General features: G+C 34.7%; 1 protein-coding gene across 2 annotated transcripts in view; it reads left to right on the plus strand.

Annotated features, from left to right (window-relative positions):
* The window catches only part of CWC27 (CWC27 spliceosome associated cyclophilin), a 239,792-nt gene that overhangs the window by 29,440 nt on the left and 188,411 nt on the right, over positions 1-21,941 (plus strand). For both annotated transcript variants that reach the window (XM_059916470.1, XM_059916471.1), the window contains 6 exons: positions 1,506-1,604; positions 2,215-2,318; positions 4,015-4,084; positions 14,908-14,987; positions 15,965-15,998; positions 18,973-19,130. In XM_059916470.1, coding sequence (XP_059772453.1) covers positions 1,506-1,604; positions 2,215-2,318; positions 4,015-4,084; positions 14,908-14,987; positions 15,965-15,998; positions 18,973-19,130 — 545 coding nt within the window. The remainder of the gene's footprint in view (positions 1-1,505; positions 1,605-2,214; positions 2,319-4,014; positions 4,085-14,907; positions 14,988-15,964; positions 15,999-18,972; positions 19,131-21,941) is intronic.

The raw sequence follows: 21,941 nt of genomic DNA on the forward strand, positions 1-21,941 counted from the left end.
GTGGAGCACAGGCTGTAGGCACGCGGGCTTCAGTAGTTGTCGCTCGCGGGTTCTGGAGCACAGGCTCAGTAGTTGGGGCACATAGGCTTAGTTGCTCTGCGGCATGTGGGATCTTCCTGGACCTGGGATCGAACCCGTGTCCCCTGCATTGGCAGGTAGATTCTTAACCACTGTTCCACCAGGGAAGTCCCAACATTATAACTTTTTGCCTGAAATATTACTTTGAACAATACCTATTTAATCCTGCTTACATTTAACATCATATCAGAGATTATCATTTCCATAGAATTTTCAATAGTTTTCTTTAAAAGGGATTCTGAAGATTTTTTTTTCTCGTGCTTCTCCCTTTTCATAAATATTCCAATATTTTCCCAGATAGTTTGTCTTAGGCGTGTTAGACATCACTAGTGCATCAGCTCCCTCTGCTGGTTCAGTAAGAATGGTTTCCCCCTATTCTAGACAAAAGATGAAAAGGGAAAGAACACACTTAGCACAACTGGAAAACTGGTATTATTTTAGAACTTTTGAGAAATGTTGAATAAGAGGAGTCATGCCAAAAACATGCAATACAGTATTGTTGCTTAATACTTAACAACGTGGATTAAGAAATATGCATTGGCACATTTGAGCCACTCCAACACAGGTTGTCTGATGTTCACAGATTTTCCTTCCTATTATTTACAAAAAATAAGTATATAATAAAATGAGATTTATGTTACCATTGTTTACAATTGATGTTATATAACTTACACATTAGAGACAAAGTATAGCATAGTGGTTACAAGTCAGAATGGCCTTCACTGTCGGCTGTATAACTTCTTTGAACGGCAATTTTCTTATCTGGAAAAGCAAGATAATGATAGTACCTACTTTTAGGATGTTTTATCTCATTTAACGAGATAATGTCTTTTTTAAAAATTCCTTTTCTCTTTTGTTTGATATAACTGCCAGGGCTTAGAAGTTATCTGGGTTATATTACTCTTTCGTATCCTTACTAAAAGTAAAACAAACCTAAAGTGGAATCATTGGATGTTCTGTATACGATTCCCTGAAATATGTATTTGGCCCACTCTAGCAGACCTGGGCCGACCTCTAAAAACAATCAACTTTATCTCTTTGGAGAATGCCTTTAATAATGTCTGCAGAGCACTTACCACATTGTTATTGTTATTTGCTTGATCTACCCTATTCTAAAGTGTAAATTTGTTTATAATGTTTGAACAAAAAGTAGTCATTCAGAAGGTTATTTGGCATTATATTTTTAATAAAAACTGACATTAAGTATATACTGGAAATTTCTCAAAAATCTTACTAAGGGATTAAACTTCATCAATGCCTTTTCCCCTTAGGATGATGTTGCTTTTTTACACTATTTAATGCATATACTCGTATATAACAATATGAAATTCCCTTTCAATTATTTAAAAAATATTTTCAAAAGTCCTCCCTTATTTCAAAGAATGAATTTAATATTTTTCAATTAAATTTTCTTTTTTATTTGATAGGTTACAGGGGATACAGTATATAACATGCTGCGACTGACAGAAGTAGACATTGATGATGAAGAAAGACCACGTAATCCACACAAAATAAAATGTTGTGAGGTAGGAGCATGATTATTATGAGATACATTACTTAAATTATCACTTAAGAGAAATTGATTATTTGTATTGTTAAATTATTAGATGAAATTAACATCACTACTTAGATTTTATCTCTGTAATTTAGTCACAGTTTCTGATTAAGAATTTTTTTAATTGAAGATTTCGAATTCAAAGATGAAACTTTAGCTGGTAATCCAATGAGTGCAATACTCGACTCATAATGGAAAGCTGGATGAATTAGGTTTATTTAGCCCAGTGAAGTGATATCTTAGGTAATTTAAGAGTGATTCTTCATTGAGGAAGCAAGGACCTTAGAGCATTTGATTTGGAGTCAAAATACCTGAGTTTGTCTCTCTTACTATGTATTATGTTTTCTTGAATATTTTTCCCTTTTGTAAAATAGGGATAAAATACCTTTTACTTAATAGCATATTGGATTACTGGGAGAATCCAGTGAGGCCATGTAAGTGGAAGTATATATCATTATGCTTGTAGTGGTTATGTGAGGAAAAATTATAGACACTAATGGCAACATAATTAAATATTGGTTTTAAGTTTTTGTGAAATTTTAAAAAATTGAATCATGTTTTCAAAATATTTCTTTCCATAGGTTTTGTTTAATCCTTTTGATGACATCATTCCAAGAGAAATAAAAAAGCCAAAAAAAGAGAAACCAGAGGAGGAAATAAAGAAATTGAAACCCAGAGGCACAAAGTAATAATCAGAGTAGAAAGATTTTCTCCTCAGCTTGAAAAGCAACACTGATTCATTTAGTTCACTTTATTTCCTTTAGTAACAATTGTTTAGTAGTGAGGGGGAGGTCAGTTTGGACCAAGAGGTACCATCTAAGTTATATTGTGTGTGTGTTTTTCTAAATGTACATTTCTTATATTCAAAGACAGTATATAACTTTAAAAACTTAAGGTAAATAAGTATTGTCTGAGATTTCCATATGAAATCTGTGTTAATAAGTAGGTAAATATTTATGATCACTACAAGACATATATGTAAATGAGTTATTGAGAAATTTTTTTTGTTTTTTACTTGTTTTTCCATTAATACATGCTCAGGATAAAGAACTTGGAAAGTAAAGTATGAAGGATATAATGACCACATGGTTACATTATTTAACTTCTCACTCTTGTTTTTTGGTGCTATTAAAATAATCTTATTATAAATATATTTAAACATAAAGCTGTTTCTGTATTCTGGATTATTTCCTAAGGATAGTTTTCTAAAAATAGAAATTTCTTCTTTTAATAAATTTCAGTAATTTGTGAACAATATTCTTTACATTATTGATTTTGTCTATTTTATTAAAATAGATATCAGAGAGTTGGATTTCAACTTACTCTTTACTGAACTGTAACGTCATATTAGGAATTTTATTGTACTTATAAGTGTTAGAGTCAGACAGTTTTAAGTATAATACTGCCTACCACAGTTATAAGAAGCAAAGTTTATTAATCTTTCTGAGCTTCAGTTTCCCCATCTTATAAAATGGAGATTTATAATACAACACCTGGTTATAATGAAAATTAAATGAGAAGGGGAATTTGAAAACACCCAATAGTGTAGGTATTCAATACATATTCATTTCTTTTCTTGATATCCTACAATGTAAGTAAGTTAAGTTGCTGTTATTAAACTGTCAAATATGAGCCAGACACTTTAATAAGCAGTTGATATCTTGTGGCAGAATAACTTCTTATACAGCTATATATTTGATTTCCTTTTATTTTTAATTATTTATTTTAACTAATTTATTTCTGGGTGAAAGGTCACTGTCACTATATTCAGATATAATATTCCATAACTGTGATTTATCTTGACAACAAGCCCAAAAGTTGGATATTTTTGTTTTTGTTTTTAATTCATAGCAAATATAATAGGGATGATGAGGTAGTTATTGATTATATCTAAGTTTTGAAATGAAATTCCTCTTTTGTGGCCAAATCTTTTATTTTTCCAATATTTGAAAGGAGAGTTTTAATAACTTATTATTTATCTTCCTTGTGATATATTAATTTGAAGGCTCAAAAAAGACAAACTTGATTTTTCTTCCCATGTACCATTTGGTTAGCTAAATTTTTTGCTTTTTTTGACAATTTTGTTTAACTTATTAATTTTAAAATATTAAGATTGTTTTGGCAGACACTAGATAAATTGCTTCCCATTTGTAGTACTCTCAGAGCTATATGTTTATTGGTTTTTTAGAAATCCCCATTTTGCTAACCAGTTTTGGTAAATATAAAAAGCTTTAATTATTTCTGTCATGCTTGACTTAGTGTATTTAATGGTTCTATTGCTTTGAAAGTAGGATATTTATAAGTTTTGTTTAACTTTTTCTTCCTAAATTTTCTTTCTTTAATTCTTTTTTCCTTCTTTTTTTTTCTTTATTTCTGATCAGAAATTTTAGTTTACTTTCATTTGGAGAGGAAGCTGAGGAAGAAGAGGAGGAAGTAAATCGAGTTAGTCAGGTAAAACTCTTAATTTGCCCTTTGTTCTGAATTATAAAAGAGATTAGGGTCTATATCTCACTCATTTTTTAACCTCCTGCTATACATAGCACAACATGTTTTACATGGTACACATTCAGTAAGTGTTCACTGAACCAATTCATAAAATGATTTGTGGTCAGTAGTATTTGCAACTTCTGAGATGATTTGAGATAGTTTTTTTTTTTTTTTTTTAATCTGGCATTTTAAAAAATCAGTTACAACTAGAGTTAAAGAATGATTTAATTTTGTGATTCAGATTTTAATTATGCTTGGTTTAATTGGATTGCTAGTTGATTTAGTAATTATCATTACTGTAATAAACAGTGACAGACCAAAGCTCTTATATTCATTTTAGTATCATTTATATGTATCTAATCGTTTCATTAATTCTCATCACAGCTCTTTAAGATAGGAATTATCATTCCCATTTTACCTATGAATAAGTTAAGGTGTTAATAGGTTGTAATTTGCTCAAAGTCACATAACTAGTAAGTAGCTAGAGCTGGGAGTTGAACCTACATCTGTCTCACTATAAAATCTAAGTCTCAAGATTATACATTGCCTCCTGGCCTTTATCCCACCAGTGCTTGCCATAGGCCTTTAAGTATGGTTTTCCTCAATATCACTTTCATCACAGTACTCATTGCTGAAACACCTACAGTGCCCCACCATTGTTTAAAGCAGTGATTCTGACAAATATGCCCCAAGAAAATCATCTTCAAGGGTTTTTACTCCCCCAAATTTTCGTATGTCTTTCTTTCTTAAAAATTAGTGAACACTGAGACCTAAAGGATAAGATTCAAAGTCTTTACTGTAGTATGTAATTAAAACTCTGTAACCTAGTACTACCTTACTTGCTTGATGTGGTCACCTATTTCTTACTGACACTTATAATAGCATCGACTTAAAAGCACATTATTTTTACCCTTGTCTTTACTTCTTTATCCACGTGCTTCCCTCATCATTGAGCCTGGTTTTGGTAGGCTAATATTGGGCATATAGTAAGCACTCTATTTATACCCATTACATTAAAACTGAATTAGAATGGACATGTGTAAGAAATATTTAGTCTTTTTTTTTTGCTGTCTTCAGTATCCTTGACTGATCTATTTGATACCATGGATTCAGTTACCACATGTATACTAACATTCTGAACTCTAGGAGACAAGGCCAAATATTTCTTCTGGGCTCTTATCCCTCTTTCTGAGTTGCCTTTAGGAAACATCTGTATTTTAGATATCAAAATTAAATTCATCTTTACATGAAAACCTCCTTTTCCTATTCCTTATCAACATCACCAATCACTCTGTCCCCCTGGTATCTCAGAAGTCATCGTCAGTATACTAGTCTTATATTATTCATGATTCAAATTTGTCCGTAATCAAACTGAAAGATTCACTATATGTCACAATCCTGCAGGTATATTTGTAAATGGAAAAAATCATGAATGTTAGATCTGGGAATTGCCAGGATTCCCTTTCACTGATGTTTTGTGAAGATGTCAAGTTTTCTTGCATATCCATGCCATCCCCAGTGTCCCCCCCACCCCTCTTTTTCCTTTGCTTGGAGTGTGTGCTCTCCTTTATTTGGCTAATTTTTATTTTTCCTTTTAAAATTTACCTCCATTATTAACTCCTCACTACCTCTACCTCCCTCCCCAAGACAACTTTCACCCAGGCTGAGCCATCAAACACTTGTTATACTGCATTGTAATGATTTTTTTTCTTATCCGTGCTAAGTATTTATTTTATGTAATCTCTATAACAACCATGTGATATAGATGTTATTATTCCTGTTTTGTAAATGACGAAATCAATACTGAGATGTTAAGTTGCTTGCCTAAGACTGTGTAATTAGGAGGTCGTGGAATCAGAATTTTGACCTTAGGTTTTTATAGCTATTAAAGTGTCTAATGTGATTTTGAATGCTGCAAAAGCTGCCTCCTTCTAAAAGGCTGGCAAGAAATTTCACTGGTAGCACAGCATTCTGGGGTGGGGGGCAGCTCAATGCAGTCGGCGCACTGCCCTTCCCTAACTTCCCTGGGGTCCTGGATAGTACTAAGTTTAGCAGCCTTGTAGAGCAAGTGTAGGCAAAAGGAATTTTTCTGTCAATCTTTTGTTGAATTAAATTTCTGGTCTAAAATAACTTTTGTGCACAATTACTTTGAGATTGACTCTACTAGGAGATTAGTTTGAATTTTTTCTATTGGTAGCAACAGCATGTCTTAAATGTTTAAAGCATACCTTCCTCCTGCTGCTTACTTTGCACAAAGTAAAAACAGAAAAAAAAATAATGTTTAACTTCTACTGAATTATAGTGAACTGGATACTCCAAAAGCAATTTGTGTTTGCTACAAGGTTGAAATGTGAAAGATACCACCGATAGTTCTAGCTTGCTTTTTATGTTTGCTCTTAAACCTGTAAAACACTTTAAACAGTAGAAAGACCAAGTAAATTCTTTCCTCTTTGCCAAGAAAATTGCAACCCACAGTCCATTATCAAATAAGTAGGATAACTCTAGTATAGTGTCATCACATTTCTCTTGTCTGACTTTTTAATTGAGGGCGCTCTGTGATAAAATTATCAAATGTTTGTTTCAGACTCTCAAATCTATATCTCTAGGCTGACTTACTTTTCTTTTCTCCAGCTGTCTACTAGACATCTCTATATTTAAATATCTCACTTGTTACCCAAGCCCTAGCCAAGGCTTAATTCATTATCTTTTCTTCCCAAACTTCTCCCTGTTCTGTGACTTCTCTTTCTAATTCCCTGGTATCAGTGCCCCCTAAAGAAGAATTTTAGATTTAGTTGACATTTTTCTTATTTTTTTCCTTGCACAACCAGTTAGTTGAACTGTTCTACCAATTTTTCATCCATGGCGTATCTCAAATCTGTTTTTTCTTTTTAATTTATTTTACTATTACCCTTGTTCCAGGCTTTATTATCTCTAGCCTGGGCGGCAGCCCTAGTCTACAGACTGGTCTCCCATCTCCCTTCTCTTTTTTCCCTTCCACTCATTACTATCAGAATAGTCTTCCTGAAGCCTGATTAAGATGTTATAGTTGCTTTCTGTTGACTGTAGAAATAAGGCCAAATTCCTTGGCCTATTATTTCAAGCTTTTTCTTTCATGACTCCCCTTTGCCAACTCTGTCCTTTAGTCTAATGCTTCTTAAACTTCCTTAGTAATAAAAAAATCACTTGTAGTACTTTAAAAAAAATTTAAATTCCTAGACCCCATCTCAGACCTACTGAATCAAAATCTCCGAGCGAGAAACCTGAGAATCTGTAATTTTAATGAATTCACTGGAAAACTTACCTGGGAAATGTAGGAAACACTGTGTTAACAGATCTGAAATATTTGCTGCTCTACATATATGCCTTGTATTTTCCTTTTTGTGTGTCTTCGTTCATGTTCTTTCCCCTGCCTGAAGTGTTCTATCCCACTTCTGAATGTCAAAGTCATATTTATTTTCAACACCTAGAATACTATCTTTTCTAAATGTCTTTTCCAGGTTTTCTTAATCTTTTCTTTTTCTGATCGAACGTCTACCTTTCTTGTGATACTTATATTTTGCTTTTAAAAACATTCTTTTTGCTTTATTACACAAGAAATGTATGACTGTGTTCTTGTTGTGTAGTATTCAAACATTATACCCTTTTCTTTCTGCCTTATTAATTTTGTAGGGTCCTAGGCTGTGAGCTCCTTCATAGTAAACTTTGTGTCATCTTTGAGTGGCAGTGTGTTGCAGTAGAAATAGCATGGATTTGGGATCATAAAAACTCATATTGGCACTTCACTTTCTATAGATAGTCTGTGACCTTGAATAACTTAGTCTCTCTGAGTCTCCATTTTCCTCTTTGTAACATGGCATTAATATGTACCATTTACAGTTGTGAAATAAGGATACAGATAGTCCTTATTCTGATACGTCATGCAATCGAAAAATGGTTTCAAAAGTCAAATGTCTTAAACTGTATACTCTATGTTATAAATTGTATTTTATTCTCAGAGAGCTAAAGAATATCAGTCACTAATATAATCATGATTATCACGCAGAAGCTGCTGCCCTCATACTCAAGCAGTCTAGAGGGCTAGTGAGAAACTTCACCAGTTCAGCTTCCTGAAGGAGGAAGCCATAAGCACAGCACTGTGGGTGCAGTGCCCTTCCTGAGCGCTCCCACGGGGTCCTGAATAGTAGCTTGAGCAGCCTTGGAGAGCATGGGCGTATATCTGTACATCGTGACCCACCAACAATCCACTCTCCACATGTGAGTGGGTCTTGAAACACCATGCAGAATCTTTGGCCTACCGAATTTAGCTGTTTTGTGTGTTCATATAATGGAGTCATGGGTAAGTTTAGCTTGAGAAAAGAGAGCAACAATAAGCAAAAATTGTTGAAATTTACTGGCTTAAAGGAAAGGACATTTCTCTAGAGGGCATGAGATAAATTCTAGCGAGAACAGAAATGGGAGTGCATTTTGTTTATTTTGCTTTTGTACTGTTCTTCAGACTGTGGGCATCCTTCAAATACATTTTACCTTTTGGGTAAAATGAAACTTTGGCCAGAAAAGGGAAGGCTAGCCTGAATATTGGAAAAGTGTGACCAAATAATATATTTTTTAAAATTTAGCCTTACTGTTTTTAAGTGTAAATAACTAGAGCCAAAGTCAAGTCAGTGTCTTTTACAACGACTGAGAACAATTTGCAGTTTCAGTGGTTGCATGAAATTAAATATTTCTAGAGGGCTTGAAAATAATTGTTTCATTATTCATTTGCTTATCAAGTTTCTTTTTTCAGTGACTCCACAGTGTTAATCTTTATTCCAGAACCGAACATCACAAGTTAGTAATTGGTAAAGTCTGAATTGAGGCTTTACTTTATGTGGAAGGAGAAATAAGATAGAGTCCCCTCTGGTTTATGGATTATCAGCGTGGGATTACAGACACTGCTTCACCCCACTCATTATTCATGACAAGGTGCCTCTGTCCCATGGGTTAGCTTTCTTTCATTATTTATTTCAGTATCTTTCTACTACCTGATAAAATCTCTTTTAGAATAATAGAATTTTATAGCTCAAAGGGATCTAGTCCAAGTTCCTTTCTTTATAGATGAGGAAACTGAGACCCTGGTTAAGTGACTTGCCAGACTGACTTCATTTCCTTTTTGATAGGATTGCATGATAGGAGGATGCCATAATAACATATCTTGAGTTCAGGAAAGCACATTGTCAAAGTCTCTCATGATATTCTTGTGGACAACATGAGGAAATGTGATCTGGGAGATAGTACAGTCAGATGGATTTATAGCTAATTGAATACTTCTGCCCAAAGAGTGCTTTGTTGTCAACCTGTGCCTGATTATTTGAACTAATAAGTTAAAATGTAATAAGAGTACGTGTATATTCTGTACTTTAGTTTAATGAAATCAGCTGAATAGGTGTAAGACTTAATAGCCTGTAAGCCCTAGTTGAATTACTAAGAATAAAGTCTCTGGAATAAGGAATTTAACATTCTTTGCATTTTGGGGGATCACATTTGCAGCATTTTGTTCAGTTCTGAACACATTTAAGAAGGATACTGACAAAGTGGATGTATCCAGAGGAACAGAGGGTCATGAGGAGGATGAGGATGATGCCAAAAAGCATCTTACTCGGGGAAGGCTTAAGGACTGGATATACTTCGGTGAAGTAAAAACTGAGTGAAAATGTGATCCTAGGCTTCAAATATTTGAAAGGTTTTTATCTGGAAGATCCTCCCCTTCATATTGCTTTCTTAAATAACAGTTTCATTCAAATGTCTGTATTGGTTTAAAGTTCACCCCTGAATCTTTGTGTATAACTTAAATACAAATGTCAGAAAATATCTTTCAAGTAAAAGCTACAATCAGACAAGTAGTTTTCTTGAGGCAAGTTAAATGGTAGGTCCAGTATAAAAATATCTCAATAGCTAAATTTGAAAATAGTGATTAATGTGTGCCACATTCACATTGATACACAATATTTATCTTACTACAGTATATGTTAGCATTTTAACTTCAAATCCAAAGTTATAAAAAAGCTATTTTCTTACCCAGACAAAGGTATATCAATAGACAAATGCATCACTTTTGAGAATAAAGAAGGTTTTTGTCTTATTCTCATTTATCCTGTGAAATTTAAGTTTCCCCCAAATTTGGGAAGTGGGTTGGGCATGACTTGGAGAGTGCTGCTAGGCCATTTGTACAGAGGTTGTCAGAAGTGTTAAATAGTCTCTTTTTTTTCAAAAAAATTTTTATTTTTTGGCTGCACTGCATGGCTTCTGGGATCTTAGTTCCCTGACCAGGGATTGAACCCGCACCCTCAACAGTGAAAGCTCAGAGTCCTAACCACTGGACCGCCAGGGAATTCCCCAGTCTATTTTATAAAATGTTTTTGCCCCATTAAATTGTATTAAACTTTGATTTACTTATCTTTCTAGTTGCTTATATTTAATTTTTTAAAATGTTAATATATTTGTAATCGTTTCATATTTCTACTGTAGCAAATTACCATAAATTTAGTGACTTGAAGCAAAACAAATTTAGTATGTTATAGTTCTGGAGGCCAGAAGTCCAAAACAGGTTTCACTGGGCTAGATATCGAGGTGTTGGCAGGGCTGCCTTCCTTCTGGCGGCTCTGAGGAGAATCCATTCTCTTATTTTTCCAATTTCTAGAGACTGCCTATATTCCTTGGCTTACGACTCCTTCATCTTCAAAGCCAGCAATAGCAGGTCAAGTCTTTCTTATCTTTCATCATTCTGCACCTGACTCCCCTGCCTCTCTCTTTCTTATAAAGACTCTTGTGATTACCTTGGACCCACCCTGATAGTCCAGGATAATCTCCTCATCTCATAATTCTTAATTTATCTACAAAATCCCTTTCGCCAAGTCAAGTAACATACTCACAGATTTTGAGGATCAGGAAGTGGACATCTTTAGGGGCTGTTACCCTGCCTACCAATTTATTTGTATCTAAACTAAACTGTATGGAATATTCCTAATAACAGCAATTGTTTGTAGTTCATTTTTAGTTCTAGAAGGTACAACTAGGATTAGTTGGATGGTTGAAAATTACACATATTCTTTTTTTCTCCAATTAGAGAGAGAGTTGTCCAATAATAGAAGCCATTTAAAAAGGGGTGATTTTCGTGTGTGTGTGTGATTATTAAGCTCCTTTCAGGTGTGGAGACACTGGTTGATAGTCAGCAGTAATGTTAAGGAGATTCCTGCATTGTGTGGAGACTGGATTAAGTGGCCTGTAAGATCTTTTTTTTTCCCCCAAACTACTAAGTTTTCTGGTTCTGTGCTAAAGGTCACAGAATGTAATAGGGTTCATGAGAGAAACAGTATATATGTATATATATATATATAATATATATATATATACGTGTGTGTGTGTGTGTGTGTATGTGTATATACACACACACATACACACACACACATATAGGAGAGGGGGAGAAGTAGAGATTAAGATTGATAGATTGCTTGAGTTTTAGGAATTGGCTCATATGTTTGTGGGGGCTGGCAAGTCTAAAATCTGTAGAGTAGGCCAGCAAGCTGGAGACTCAGGGTGGAGTGAATGTTACAGTCTTGAGTCCAAAATTTTCAGGCTGCAAAGTCAGGCATAATTTTTGTGTTACAGTGTTGAGGCCAAATTGCTTCTTGCTTGGGAAAGTCTTTGCTCTTAAGGCCTTCGACTGATTAGACGAGGCCTGCCTACATTTTGGTGGATAATCTGCTTTACTCAAAGTCTACTGATTTAAGTGCTAATCACATCTAAAAAAAATTGTTTCATAGCAACATCTAGGCTGGCGTTTGATCAAACGACTTGGGTACCATAGCATAAAATTAACCATCACACAGAGGTAGTTAGAGGTTGAGACTCAGACCTTCCCACTTCTTGACCAGTGTCGTTCCTCTGTACCACTATGCCTCTTGCTTTCTTTCTTTCCACTTGTACTCTGTTTAGTTCCCACTGTTTCATTGCCTCTATGTTCTTGGGTGTGAAGTGGCAGATAATATAATTTTCCCACATCCCCTTTGATGTTCATTTTCAGATTTGCTTACAGACAGTTTTGAATTTACTGTGGCGCTTCTTGCATTGTGTTCACTAAATATATTTAGTATTTTGTTCAGCCCTAAACCCTTTAATGAGCCAGCTGCTTTTATGTAATTTTTTCAAAAATTGTTTTAAAATATATTAGGTGTTTGTTCTTCCTTTAAAATTATTGTTACCTGATGGTATAAATAACAACCTTAAAATAGGTCATTCAGAAAGAGTAGGCATGAAAGAGAAATATCTGAATTCATTTTTATCCTCTTTGAGACTATCTCCAAATTTCTACAGCTCTTCCACAATTTGTTTTCTCTGCCTGCAGGATTCAAAGTCTGCTGTAGTAGGAAGCGACATCTAAAAAATTGCTTTTGATCATATATTTCTATGTTAATTTAAAACATTAATTAAAATTTTAAATGGTAATGATTATTCAGATTAATTAGTTTCCTTCTATTGTAAAGTCTTATTTAAAGTTAATGTAAGACAAGTTTCTTTTTTTCCCTTTAAGCTGGTTTAAGTTTTGGGAGATAAACAAGAACGCATTTTTTTAATGTTAATTAAGCTAACAATTGTAAACTAACATTTACAAGTAAATGAAATAGTAGAGCTTATTAATGGACCAAGAGCCTGGAGACCTGAATTCTAATCTTACTCCTGTTATTTATTAGTGCAACTCTCATTTTCTGATATGTTACTAAGAGGCTGGACAAGAGGGTCTGAGGCCAACTCTGGCTGTAATGTCTTTGACTGTGACTCCCATGAGGGAGGCACATGGGGAGAATTAATAAGGGACTATTTCTTAGAATAGATGAAAATAAACATTGATGGCTGAAGACACAGGAGGAAGAAATTTTAGGAAGGAAAGCGTGAAAAAAAGATATTCAAGTTTTATTCTAGTTGAGGTCATTTTATATTCACTTGTACACTTTTGTACATATCTCGTTTAGTTCTCTTGTATGAAGCAAGCAAGGCTGCTATTATTATTTCCATTTTGTAAACAGAGTTTCTGAGGTTGGATGAGGTCATTCTCTTTCCTCAAATGGTACACGTTTTGGACTAAAGCCCATAGAATTACTGAATACTAGATTTTGAAACTCATTTGGTCCAACTCTTATCTTCTTTTCCTGTGTTCTTTCTACTATACCATCTTCTGGTTTTTGAACAGTTTTCATTGTTAGACAAACATCAAGTAATTCTTTGATGTTTTGTCTTTTTATTACTCCTTGGTTTGTGTAAGGTTATGGAATTAGAAATATATTTTAATTGCATAATTCAGATTCTACGACTTTTTAAAATTACAGATAATAGTATCTTTAGATTAACTGTTTGAGAGAAGTTTTTGTTTTGCCTTTTGAAACTAGACTATAAGCATGTTTAAACTGATTAAGTCTTGAAAATGTGGAGTACTCCATGTTAATACAGAAATTTAAAAATCCATTATTTTCATCATGGAAATAAATTTCAGAAAGTATACATCTGCCTCAAAGTAAAGCCTGTCAAATTTAGAAGTCTGTTCCCAGAGCTGTTAAACAGTCAAGAATGGGGCTAAAGAGAAAGAGGTATTTTTACCTCTCTGTATCTGACATTTAAAAATTTTAGTTAACACATTTTGTGATGAATTTTTCAAAATAAAATGTTCCTTCAAAATAGAGAGAAATTATCCTTTCTTCCTGTCAACTCTAACCTCATACTGTTCACTCTTACATGATTAGTTGAGGGGTGGGGATGGTGAGCAGCTTTCCACCTCGAGATACAAGGTATAAATTTGAAGTTTTCATACCTTGTGGTGGAGAAGTCTGTAGGATAGTCTGCAGCTCTGAAACCAGGCCAGTTGTTCTGGGTCCATAGGGGCCTCTAGGAAAAGAAAAATGGATTTATTATATCATTGTGAGACAGACTGGGATTTAAATCCTAGATCCTATACCATTAGCTTTGTGACCTTTAGTAAATCACTATTCTCTCTAAGTCTTTATTTTCCATCTGTAAAATGGGGCTAATAACACCCACCTTATTTACTTTCATTTGGGGACAGGAGGAATTGAAAGGTGGGAATATTGTACTGTAGCACAGTGCCTGACACAAAGTATATATTTAATAAATTAGAATAATAGTAGTAGTAGTTTTTTTAATAGTTCTACTTCTTATATCTTACTATGTCTTGTTTCCCTACTAAAATATAAATTTATTGAGAACATGAACCTTGAAATTAAAGTATTTAATAAATATTAGGTCATTGATGAATATTGTCATACATAAAAGGCTTTTTTACATATGTTAAATAGCACCTTGTAGGTGCTCTCATCTGGTTGCTTGGGTACATTTTTAAAGTGATTCTGTGCAGTATAGACAGTATATTTGAAGAATAATAGTGTGTGTTTATTTCAAATTACTTTTGTGATCTATCTTCTAAGTTTTAATATATTGGTCAAAAATTAATTAGTTTAGTGGTAAATCACAATGAGGTTTTAGTGTTTGGAAATAGTAATCAATAAACTTATTTTTAAGGATATATCACTTTTTGAAAGAAAGATGTTTCTAAAATATTTTTAGTCAATGGGAGAATAAGATTGCTATTTATAAAGCTTTTGTTTATACTCAAATTTTCAGGAACATATATCTTTTGCTAACCACATTATATCAGTACTAGATTTTTACGTAAATGTGTTAACTTGTCCTTTTGGAAGACTATTTTTTCTCCACTCATGATTATATCATACATTCCTTTCTAGAGCATGAAGGGAAAAAGCAAAAGTAGTCATGACTTGCTTAAGGATGATCCACATCTCAGCTCTGTTCCAGCTGTTGAAAGGTTAGCATGGTGCTAGTGTGATCCTAAGTTCTTATTTTCTGGCTCAGATCATTTTCTTGCTTCCTTTGTAAGTAAACCGTCAGTTCTCATAAGTCAAATTTTGTCAACCCAACCAAAAAACTAAAGCATTTTGGTAATGGGGGTAGTAGAGCTACTAGCATAATGGAGAGAATCACTCTAGTCACATTCAGTCTCCTTGCTATCTATCAACCTCTGCTGAACTAATTAAATTTAAAATTAGCTGTTAAACTTTTAAATCTTGGGATAGTTTGAATACTAGGAAGCTGTCTGCTTTAACAATTTAATGTTTAATTGAAAATTTCTTTGCTAACTTTTTCCTTGCATAATTTTTGTCTCAGAATCATGAGTAAGCAAATCAGATTTGAAGGGTTTTTTGAAGAAGTCACCACATTTTGGGCCAGTTCACTGAGTATTATTCCTTACATATTTCAGGAGTTATCAGAAAATTTTTGTTGCTTCTCTTTGATAAGAGAAGATGTCTTAGTGTTAAATATAATTGCACATGATTCACTGGGCCAGTGTCTCAAAAGGGGACTAAAATACTATTGTACTCACTATTGTAGCTCATTTTTAAAAATTCTATATTAAAACAATCTTTTCTTAATATACTTTTATTTGAAGGATTTGGCTTCTTCAGCCTGAATACATCAAGCCAATAGAAGAAATTGTTGTCTGCAGCCTTTTGTTCATGAAAATAACACTATTGGTTGTTTGCTTTTTAAAAAAAATTCTAGTGAATTTGTATTTGTGCTAATGGAGCATACCTTTTATTCTATGTATAAAAACAACTTCCCTTTAGAATGTTTCTAGTTGCTCTACAATGCCATTCTGAAATTCCTGTGTTGAAGTGTTTTTGAACTATTAATCCCAGCAAAATATTCTAAATTTTTGGATAATTGAATAATTTTGTTAGTTTCATTTTGAAGCTAAAATTTGTTTTCCTTATTTTTTTGTAGTGAAAAAGGGGATGCAGCAGGAGATTCAGATGATGTGAGTATTAATTTTAGTATAAATATAGTTGAACAATTTATAGAAAATTCAAAATCTTTACAAATGATTAAATTATTTTTCCTAAAAGGTAATATGTATTACCTTTTATAATTACATATGTAAAATTTTGAAAAAGAGTTTAAAAATAAATTATTTATTTTGATATTGGAATTTTCCTTCATAATATGTGTATGTTTCCTTACAAAATCAGAATCTTATATATGAATTTCTAGCCTGTTTTTTCTCCCTGTCACGTAACATAACATGAATACTCAAAATTTAGATGTCATTGATTTTATTTTGTTATGATAAAAGTTTAAATGTTGATGCATGACATCCTACATGATGGATGGGAAATACTTGGATACCAGTCATTTATGGTAGTTTCCTTCTTCATACACACATTTTGGAAGATTCTCTCTCAAGACTGTAGTGACCTTGCTTCATTACTTGTACTGGCTATTAAAGCTGATAAAACAGAAGGCAGAGTTTCCTTTATGTATAAGAGATCAAGTTTTTCAAGTCATTCGTTTGCCACTTTATATAAAAACCCATTGATCTGTGCGTTGTATAAAGGAAGTACATAACTGTCCATGCAAGAACACAGCTTCATCTATTACCATAGTCAGAAGAGAGGATTTTCTCTGACTATATATGATAGAGAAAGGATGGCTATCTAACCTGGTCAAGAAAACCTTCCAGGAAGAGATGATGCTGTGTTGTGTCTTATAGGAGAATTAGGAGTTAACTAGATCAAAAAAGAAACTGGTGAAGGGTGGGATTCCTCAGAGAACCACATATGCTACCACGTGGTAACAAGGAGAGAGTATACCTTATTTAGGAAGTACAAGCTAAGATTAAAGTTTGAGAAGGAACCTGCCTTGTGAGGAGCAGGGAAGAAGAGTGTTAAAGGTAGAGGGAACTACATGTACAAAAGGCTCTGAAGTAGGAGAGTTTGATGTGTTCCAGGAGCTGAAAGCAAACCAGTGTGACCAGAGCATCATGACAGGAGGGAGAGTGGGTGAGGTTGGAGTGGGAGGAAGAAGCCAAATATTACAGAGCTTCCTGGGCTATGGGGAGAAGTTTGAATTTCATCCTCAAAGTAATTGGAAACAGCTGAAGGGTGTTAGTTAAAAGGAAGAGTACTATGGTCAACTTTGCATTTTAGGAAGATCACTGTTGGCAATATTAGAGAGGACAAATTAGAAGAAATAGGCTGGAGTCAAGGAGACCTATTGGGAAGCTATGGCAGAAGGAGAGCTTGATAGAAGACCACAGGTGTGACATGGGAGAGAGACAGATTTGAAAGAGGTCTAAGAGGTGACTGATTCCATACTGTGAGGTGAGGGAGAAGGAGGAGTCTAGGACAACCACAAGGTTTCTGATTTGGGCAACTTGTTAGATGGGTACAAGAGATAGGTGGGGGGAACAATGAAAAATAACGTGCTTAATAATGTGCATTTTGAGATTCAGATAACTTGGAGACATCTATGTAACATTAATATGGATCTGGAAGATAGGCTCAAGGCCTAATGTAAAATTATGTTCTTATAGTCTTGAGGGAGTGAGGTCATCTAAGGACACTGTATGGTCTTTAATCTGTTTTGTGTCCCAAGATCCTTTGCAATCACTAAGACTGCAGACCTTCTTCCCAGGAAATATATTATATCCACAAACAAAATTTTATGAATTTGCAGGGCATTTTTTTTTTTATATCTCCTGAGGACCAAGCATGGAAGACCTAGGTCAGTGGTTATCAAGTTTTAAGGCTAAAGAATTTCTTAAACATCTCATTGAAAACACTCACAATTTCCATCCCTAGAGATTTGGTTCAGTAATACTGAGATGAGGGCTAGGATTTTACATTTTTAGAGACAATCCATGTTTTATAGCCTGAGGACTAGACTTTGAGAACCACTGCTCCAAGGTCCACAAGCCTCAAGTTAAGAATCCTGCCTCACCATGACTCACCTGGTTAGAGAATCACAAGAGAAAAAGATCCACTTGGGTAGTTTCTTCCTTCTCCTTCTCTACCCTCTTCCCTCCCTCTCTCCTCCTTTCTCCCTCCATTGCTTGCTCTCTTGATGCTGGGAGCTATTCTGGAAGTTGAAGACCTAGCAATAAGCAAAACAATCCAGAATTTTAGTTCTAATGGACTCCTTTCTCTGATTATGGGAGAGAGGCAATAATCATATAAATAATTAAAATGTATAGTATGTCAGATGAGTGATAAATGTTTTGAGGAAAATAAAATAGGGAAGGGGAATAGAGAGTACTGGAGGTGGGTGGGCAGCTCTGACATTTTATTTGGGGGATCAAGAAAAGTGTCACCAAAAGGGTAGCATTTGAGCAGAGACCTGAAGTAGATGCAAGAGTCAGCAATGCAGATACATGGAATAGGAGAGTTTCAGGCTGGAAAGAAGAGCAACTCCAAAGTTGGCTAGTGTTGCTGGCCTGGAGTTGTAGGAGATTATGTCAGGGAGGTCCAGATTGTGTAGGGTTTGAGTGAGTTGGGAATCCACTGGAGGGTTTTGAGCCGAGTAGTGATTGCTATGACTTAGATTGTAGGAAGAAATATCAGTTTCTCTACCTCCACCTCTTTTACTTGCATTAATCCCTGGGTGAGGTCAGTATGCTGGCCAACTGCCTCCAAAAACCACATTTCCTACTGGGAAGGAATAGGAATGTAGATAGACAATATCCTGGGTGATCCAGAGGGAGCATAGTCTGCTGTGCAGAGGAGCTGGGTGTGGATCGAGCAACAACACTTACTGGGCTATACAGTACTTACATAGCCGGCCTAGAGCAGATCCCAGCGGGTATTCCCGCCTGTAGCAGATTCTTCAAGCCCTCACTAGTTCGAAACAAAAAATAAACCTGGCCTAGAATGCAACAAGGAGAGTTTGAGATGGACCTCTGGAAGTGAAAGAAGAAAATGGAATGCCCAGCAAATACTCCATTTCAATTTTTACAGGATGGAGAATATGGAAGTGCAGAGCATGAAGAATATGTTGATGGTGATGAAAAGGACCTGATGAGAGAAAGAATTGCAAAAAAGTTAAAAAAGGGCACAAGTGCAAATGTTAAGACAGCTGGAGAGAGTGAAGTGGAGAAGAAATCAGTTAGCCGCAGGTGAGTCAAGCGTTGTGCTTCTAAGTATCAGAGTTTTGTTTTTGCTTTTGTTTTTGTTTTTTAATTAATTTTTGTTAGAGTATAGTTGCTTTACAGTGTTGTGTTAGTTTCTGCTGTACACCAAAGTGAATCAGCTATACGTATACATATATCTCCTCTTTTGGATTTCCTTCCCATTTAGGTAAGTATCAGAGTTTTTGTCATTTTATACTTAATTTTAAATTAAGATTGAGCCCTTTATTCAACTTACTTTCTAAAATACTATTTTCATAATGTTTGATATATATACCAGTCATGCTAAATTAGCCCATTCAGAGGCCTAAAAGAAAATAGACCAATTTTATTTACAGCAATGGTCATGCGAGTCAAATTCCAGTTCATTTCTCTCTGATCTCTTCTTTAAAAACCTCTAAATTGTTTTTATATTTGGGACAAACAATATATTAGCTAGATGTGGAAGGTTGTATTTGTTTAAAACCAACAAAAGCAGTAAAGCAATTGTATGGAACAAAAAGAGACAACCTCAGATTTGAGTAAAATTTGTCTAAACTGGTTAAGAAATGTATGGGCCTGAAAACGCTCTTAAATGTCTTTTCAAGTCTGATTTATACTGTCTATCCCTCCTAATCTCAGTGATATCATAAGAGAAATTTCAGCAAATGTCTGAAATCATTAGTGTTTTCGGTCAGTTATACCAGCTTCACTATAGTTTGTCTCATGTTAATTTTATGTTAAAAAAAAAAACAGAAAAACTTCTAAGAGTCTTAAAAAATTGTAATGTGGTAAAAAAGGATAATTATATTTAAAGGAAAATCACTGCTCAGTCTAAGTTGAATTATAATGGGTATACCTGCCAGCCAGATAGGATGTCAGTGTGAAATCATTATCTATTAAGAAATCAGTGCTCTTTGTATATACAAACTGTTCATCTGTATGTGCTTGAAGTACTCCATTATCCTTCAGTCATTTTCTGATTCAAGCAGTAGGATCAGGGACTAGACTAGCCTCCCAGCCTTTTAGGCAAGGAGCCATTCAAAGTATGATTTTACTGAAAATTTGTGGTATTGCTTCTATTTGTAAAGAAACATCTGGAATCTGTTAAAGCTGCTTATCACTTTGGATAGTAAACCTACAAGCAGGTTTCTTGAGTACTTAATATTTAAATTGGGGAATGATATTTAACAATATAATTTTCAACAGATTTACATAGAGTAGATTATTTCCCTAATTGTTCTATTGAAAAGTACTTAGGGGTTCAAGAGGAAAAAGTCCAAAGCTCTTCTTACCTTCTCTCCTTTCTTTTCTCTCATTGTACTTATTCTGATTTCTTGAGGATTTCTGTCCCTTGCCTCCTTCCTTTTCTAAATGCATCAGTCTCACTCTTTCTTGTCCAGTCCACTTTCTGTAAGCCTGTACCTTGACTACTGAATGCTGCTGAGCAGAATCACACAGCCGTGGACAAGTCCAGCCTCAGCTGTGCCCCCAGTGCTTCCCTTCAACCTCAGGTTCACTCTCTCTCATTAGGTCACCTGGCTTCCTGTTCTGTGAAACAAGAGTAACTTCTTCAACTCTTACTCTTTTCACTTTTCGCTGTACCTATTCAGACCAATTCTTATCTCCTTCTCTTCTGCTTTAAAGGGAGGAATCCCTCTACCCATTCAAAATGATTCCATCCTCTTTACTTTGTCTTTAGTTTTCTCTCTTCACTCATTCCTTTCCTTCAGCTTGTGGATAGACTTAAGCCTCTTCCAGCATTCAAGAGTGAAAACAAAAACACCACTTCATTATTTCCTGTCCCCACCACCTTAGTTCCCATTTATTTTTAAATACACATCATTTAGCTTTTCCCTCATCACTCCCCTGAAACTACTCTCCCTAAGGCCATGTACTTGACAAATCTAACGGCTACTTTCCAGTTTTTGTTTTTCCTGGTATCTCTGCTGTGGAATTTGGCATTTTTTGCCTTTTCCCTCTTGTAAACCATCTTCCTCAAGAACCTGCTACTTAAATTGTGACCTGTGGACCAATAGCATTAGCATCTCTTGGAATCTTTTTAGAAATGCCAAGTCTCAGGCCCCACCTCACACTTTCTGAATCAGAATCTGTGTTTTAATAGGATCCTCAGGTGATTTGTACATTAAAGTTTGAGAAGCACTTCTCTAGAATACTAATTTTTACCACCAGTGCCACTGGACTAGTTCAAGTTTGTATCATCTTAGCTCCAAGGTCAGCAACTTCTGACTCCCCAGGGTATTCCCATAGCACCTTTCTCATACTTCAGTGATATTATGACATCCAGTTATACATTTTTTTTCTTCCTTGTGTACCCTTATACTGTAATTTTCTTAAAGGCAGAGATTGTGTCCATTTACCTGTGGTCAAACGTCATAGGTACTCAGATGTTTATATAAATGAATGAACAAAAAAAAAAGAGTGACTCCTTCTTTGACAAATCACTTTCTCCTCCAGATCTTATAAGTAACTTGCTTGTATGTATCACATGAGATTTATTGCTTTGCCTACTATCCGTTGCCTATAATGAGCTCCTTCAGAGACTGTCTTACATCCTCCAAGTCTTGTATAATAAGCACGTGGTAATTGGTCATTAAAGTTTGTGTAATGAGTGGGCGAATAAATGAGTGAATACATTTGTGATTCATTAGAAGAATGGTTTTCACTCCTGACTCCACATTAGATTCACTGGAGAAATGTTGAAAAGAAAAAATACTGATGCCCATGTCCCAATCCCAAAGATTCTGAATCATTTGGTCTGCAGTGAAGCCTGGGCACATGCATTTTTACTTTTTAACT

This window comes from Balaenoptera ricei, chromosome 3 (assembly GCF_028023285.1).
Source record: "Balaenoptera ricei isolate mBalRic1 chromosome 3, mBalRic1.hap2, whole genome shotgun sequence".
Lineage (NCBI taxonomy): Eukaryota > Metazoa > Chordata > Mammalia > Artiodactyla > Balaenopteridae > Balaenoptera > Balaenoptera ricei.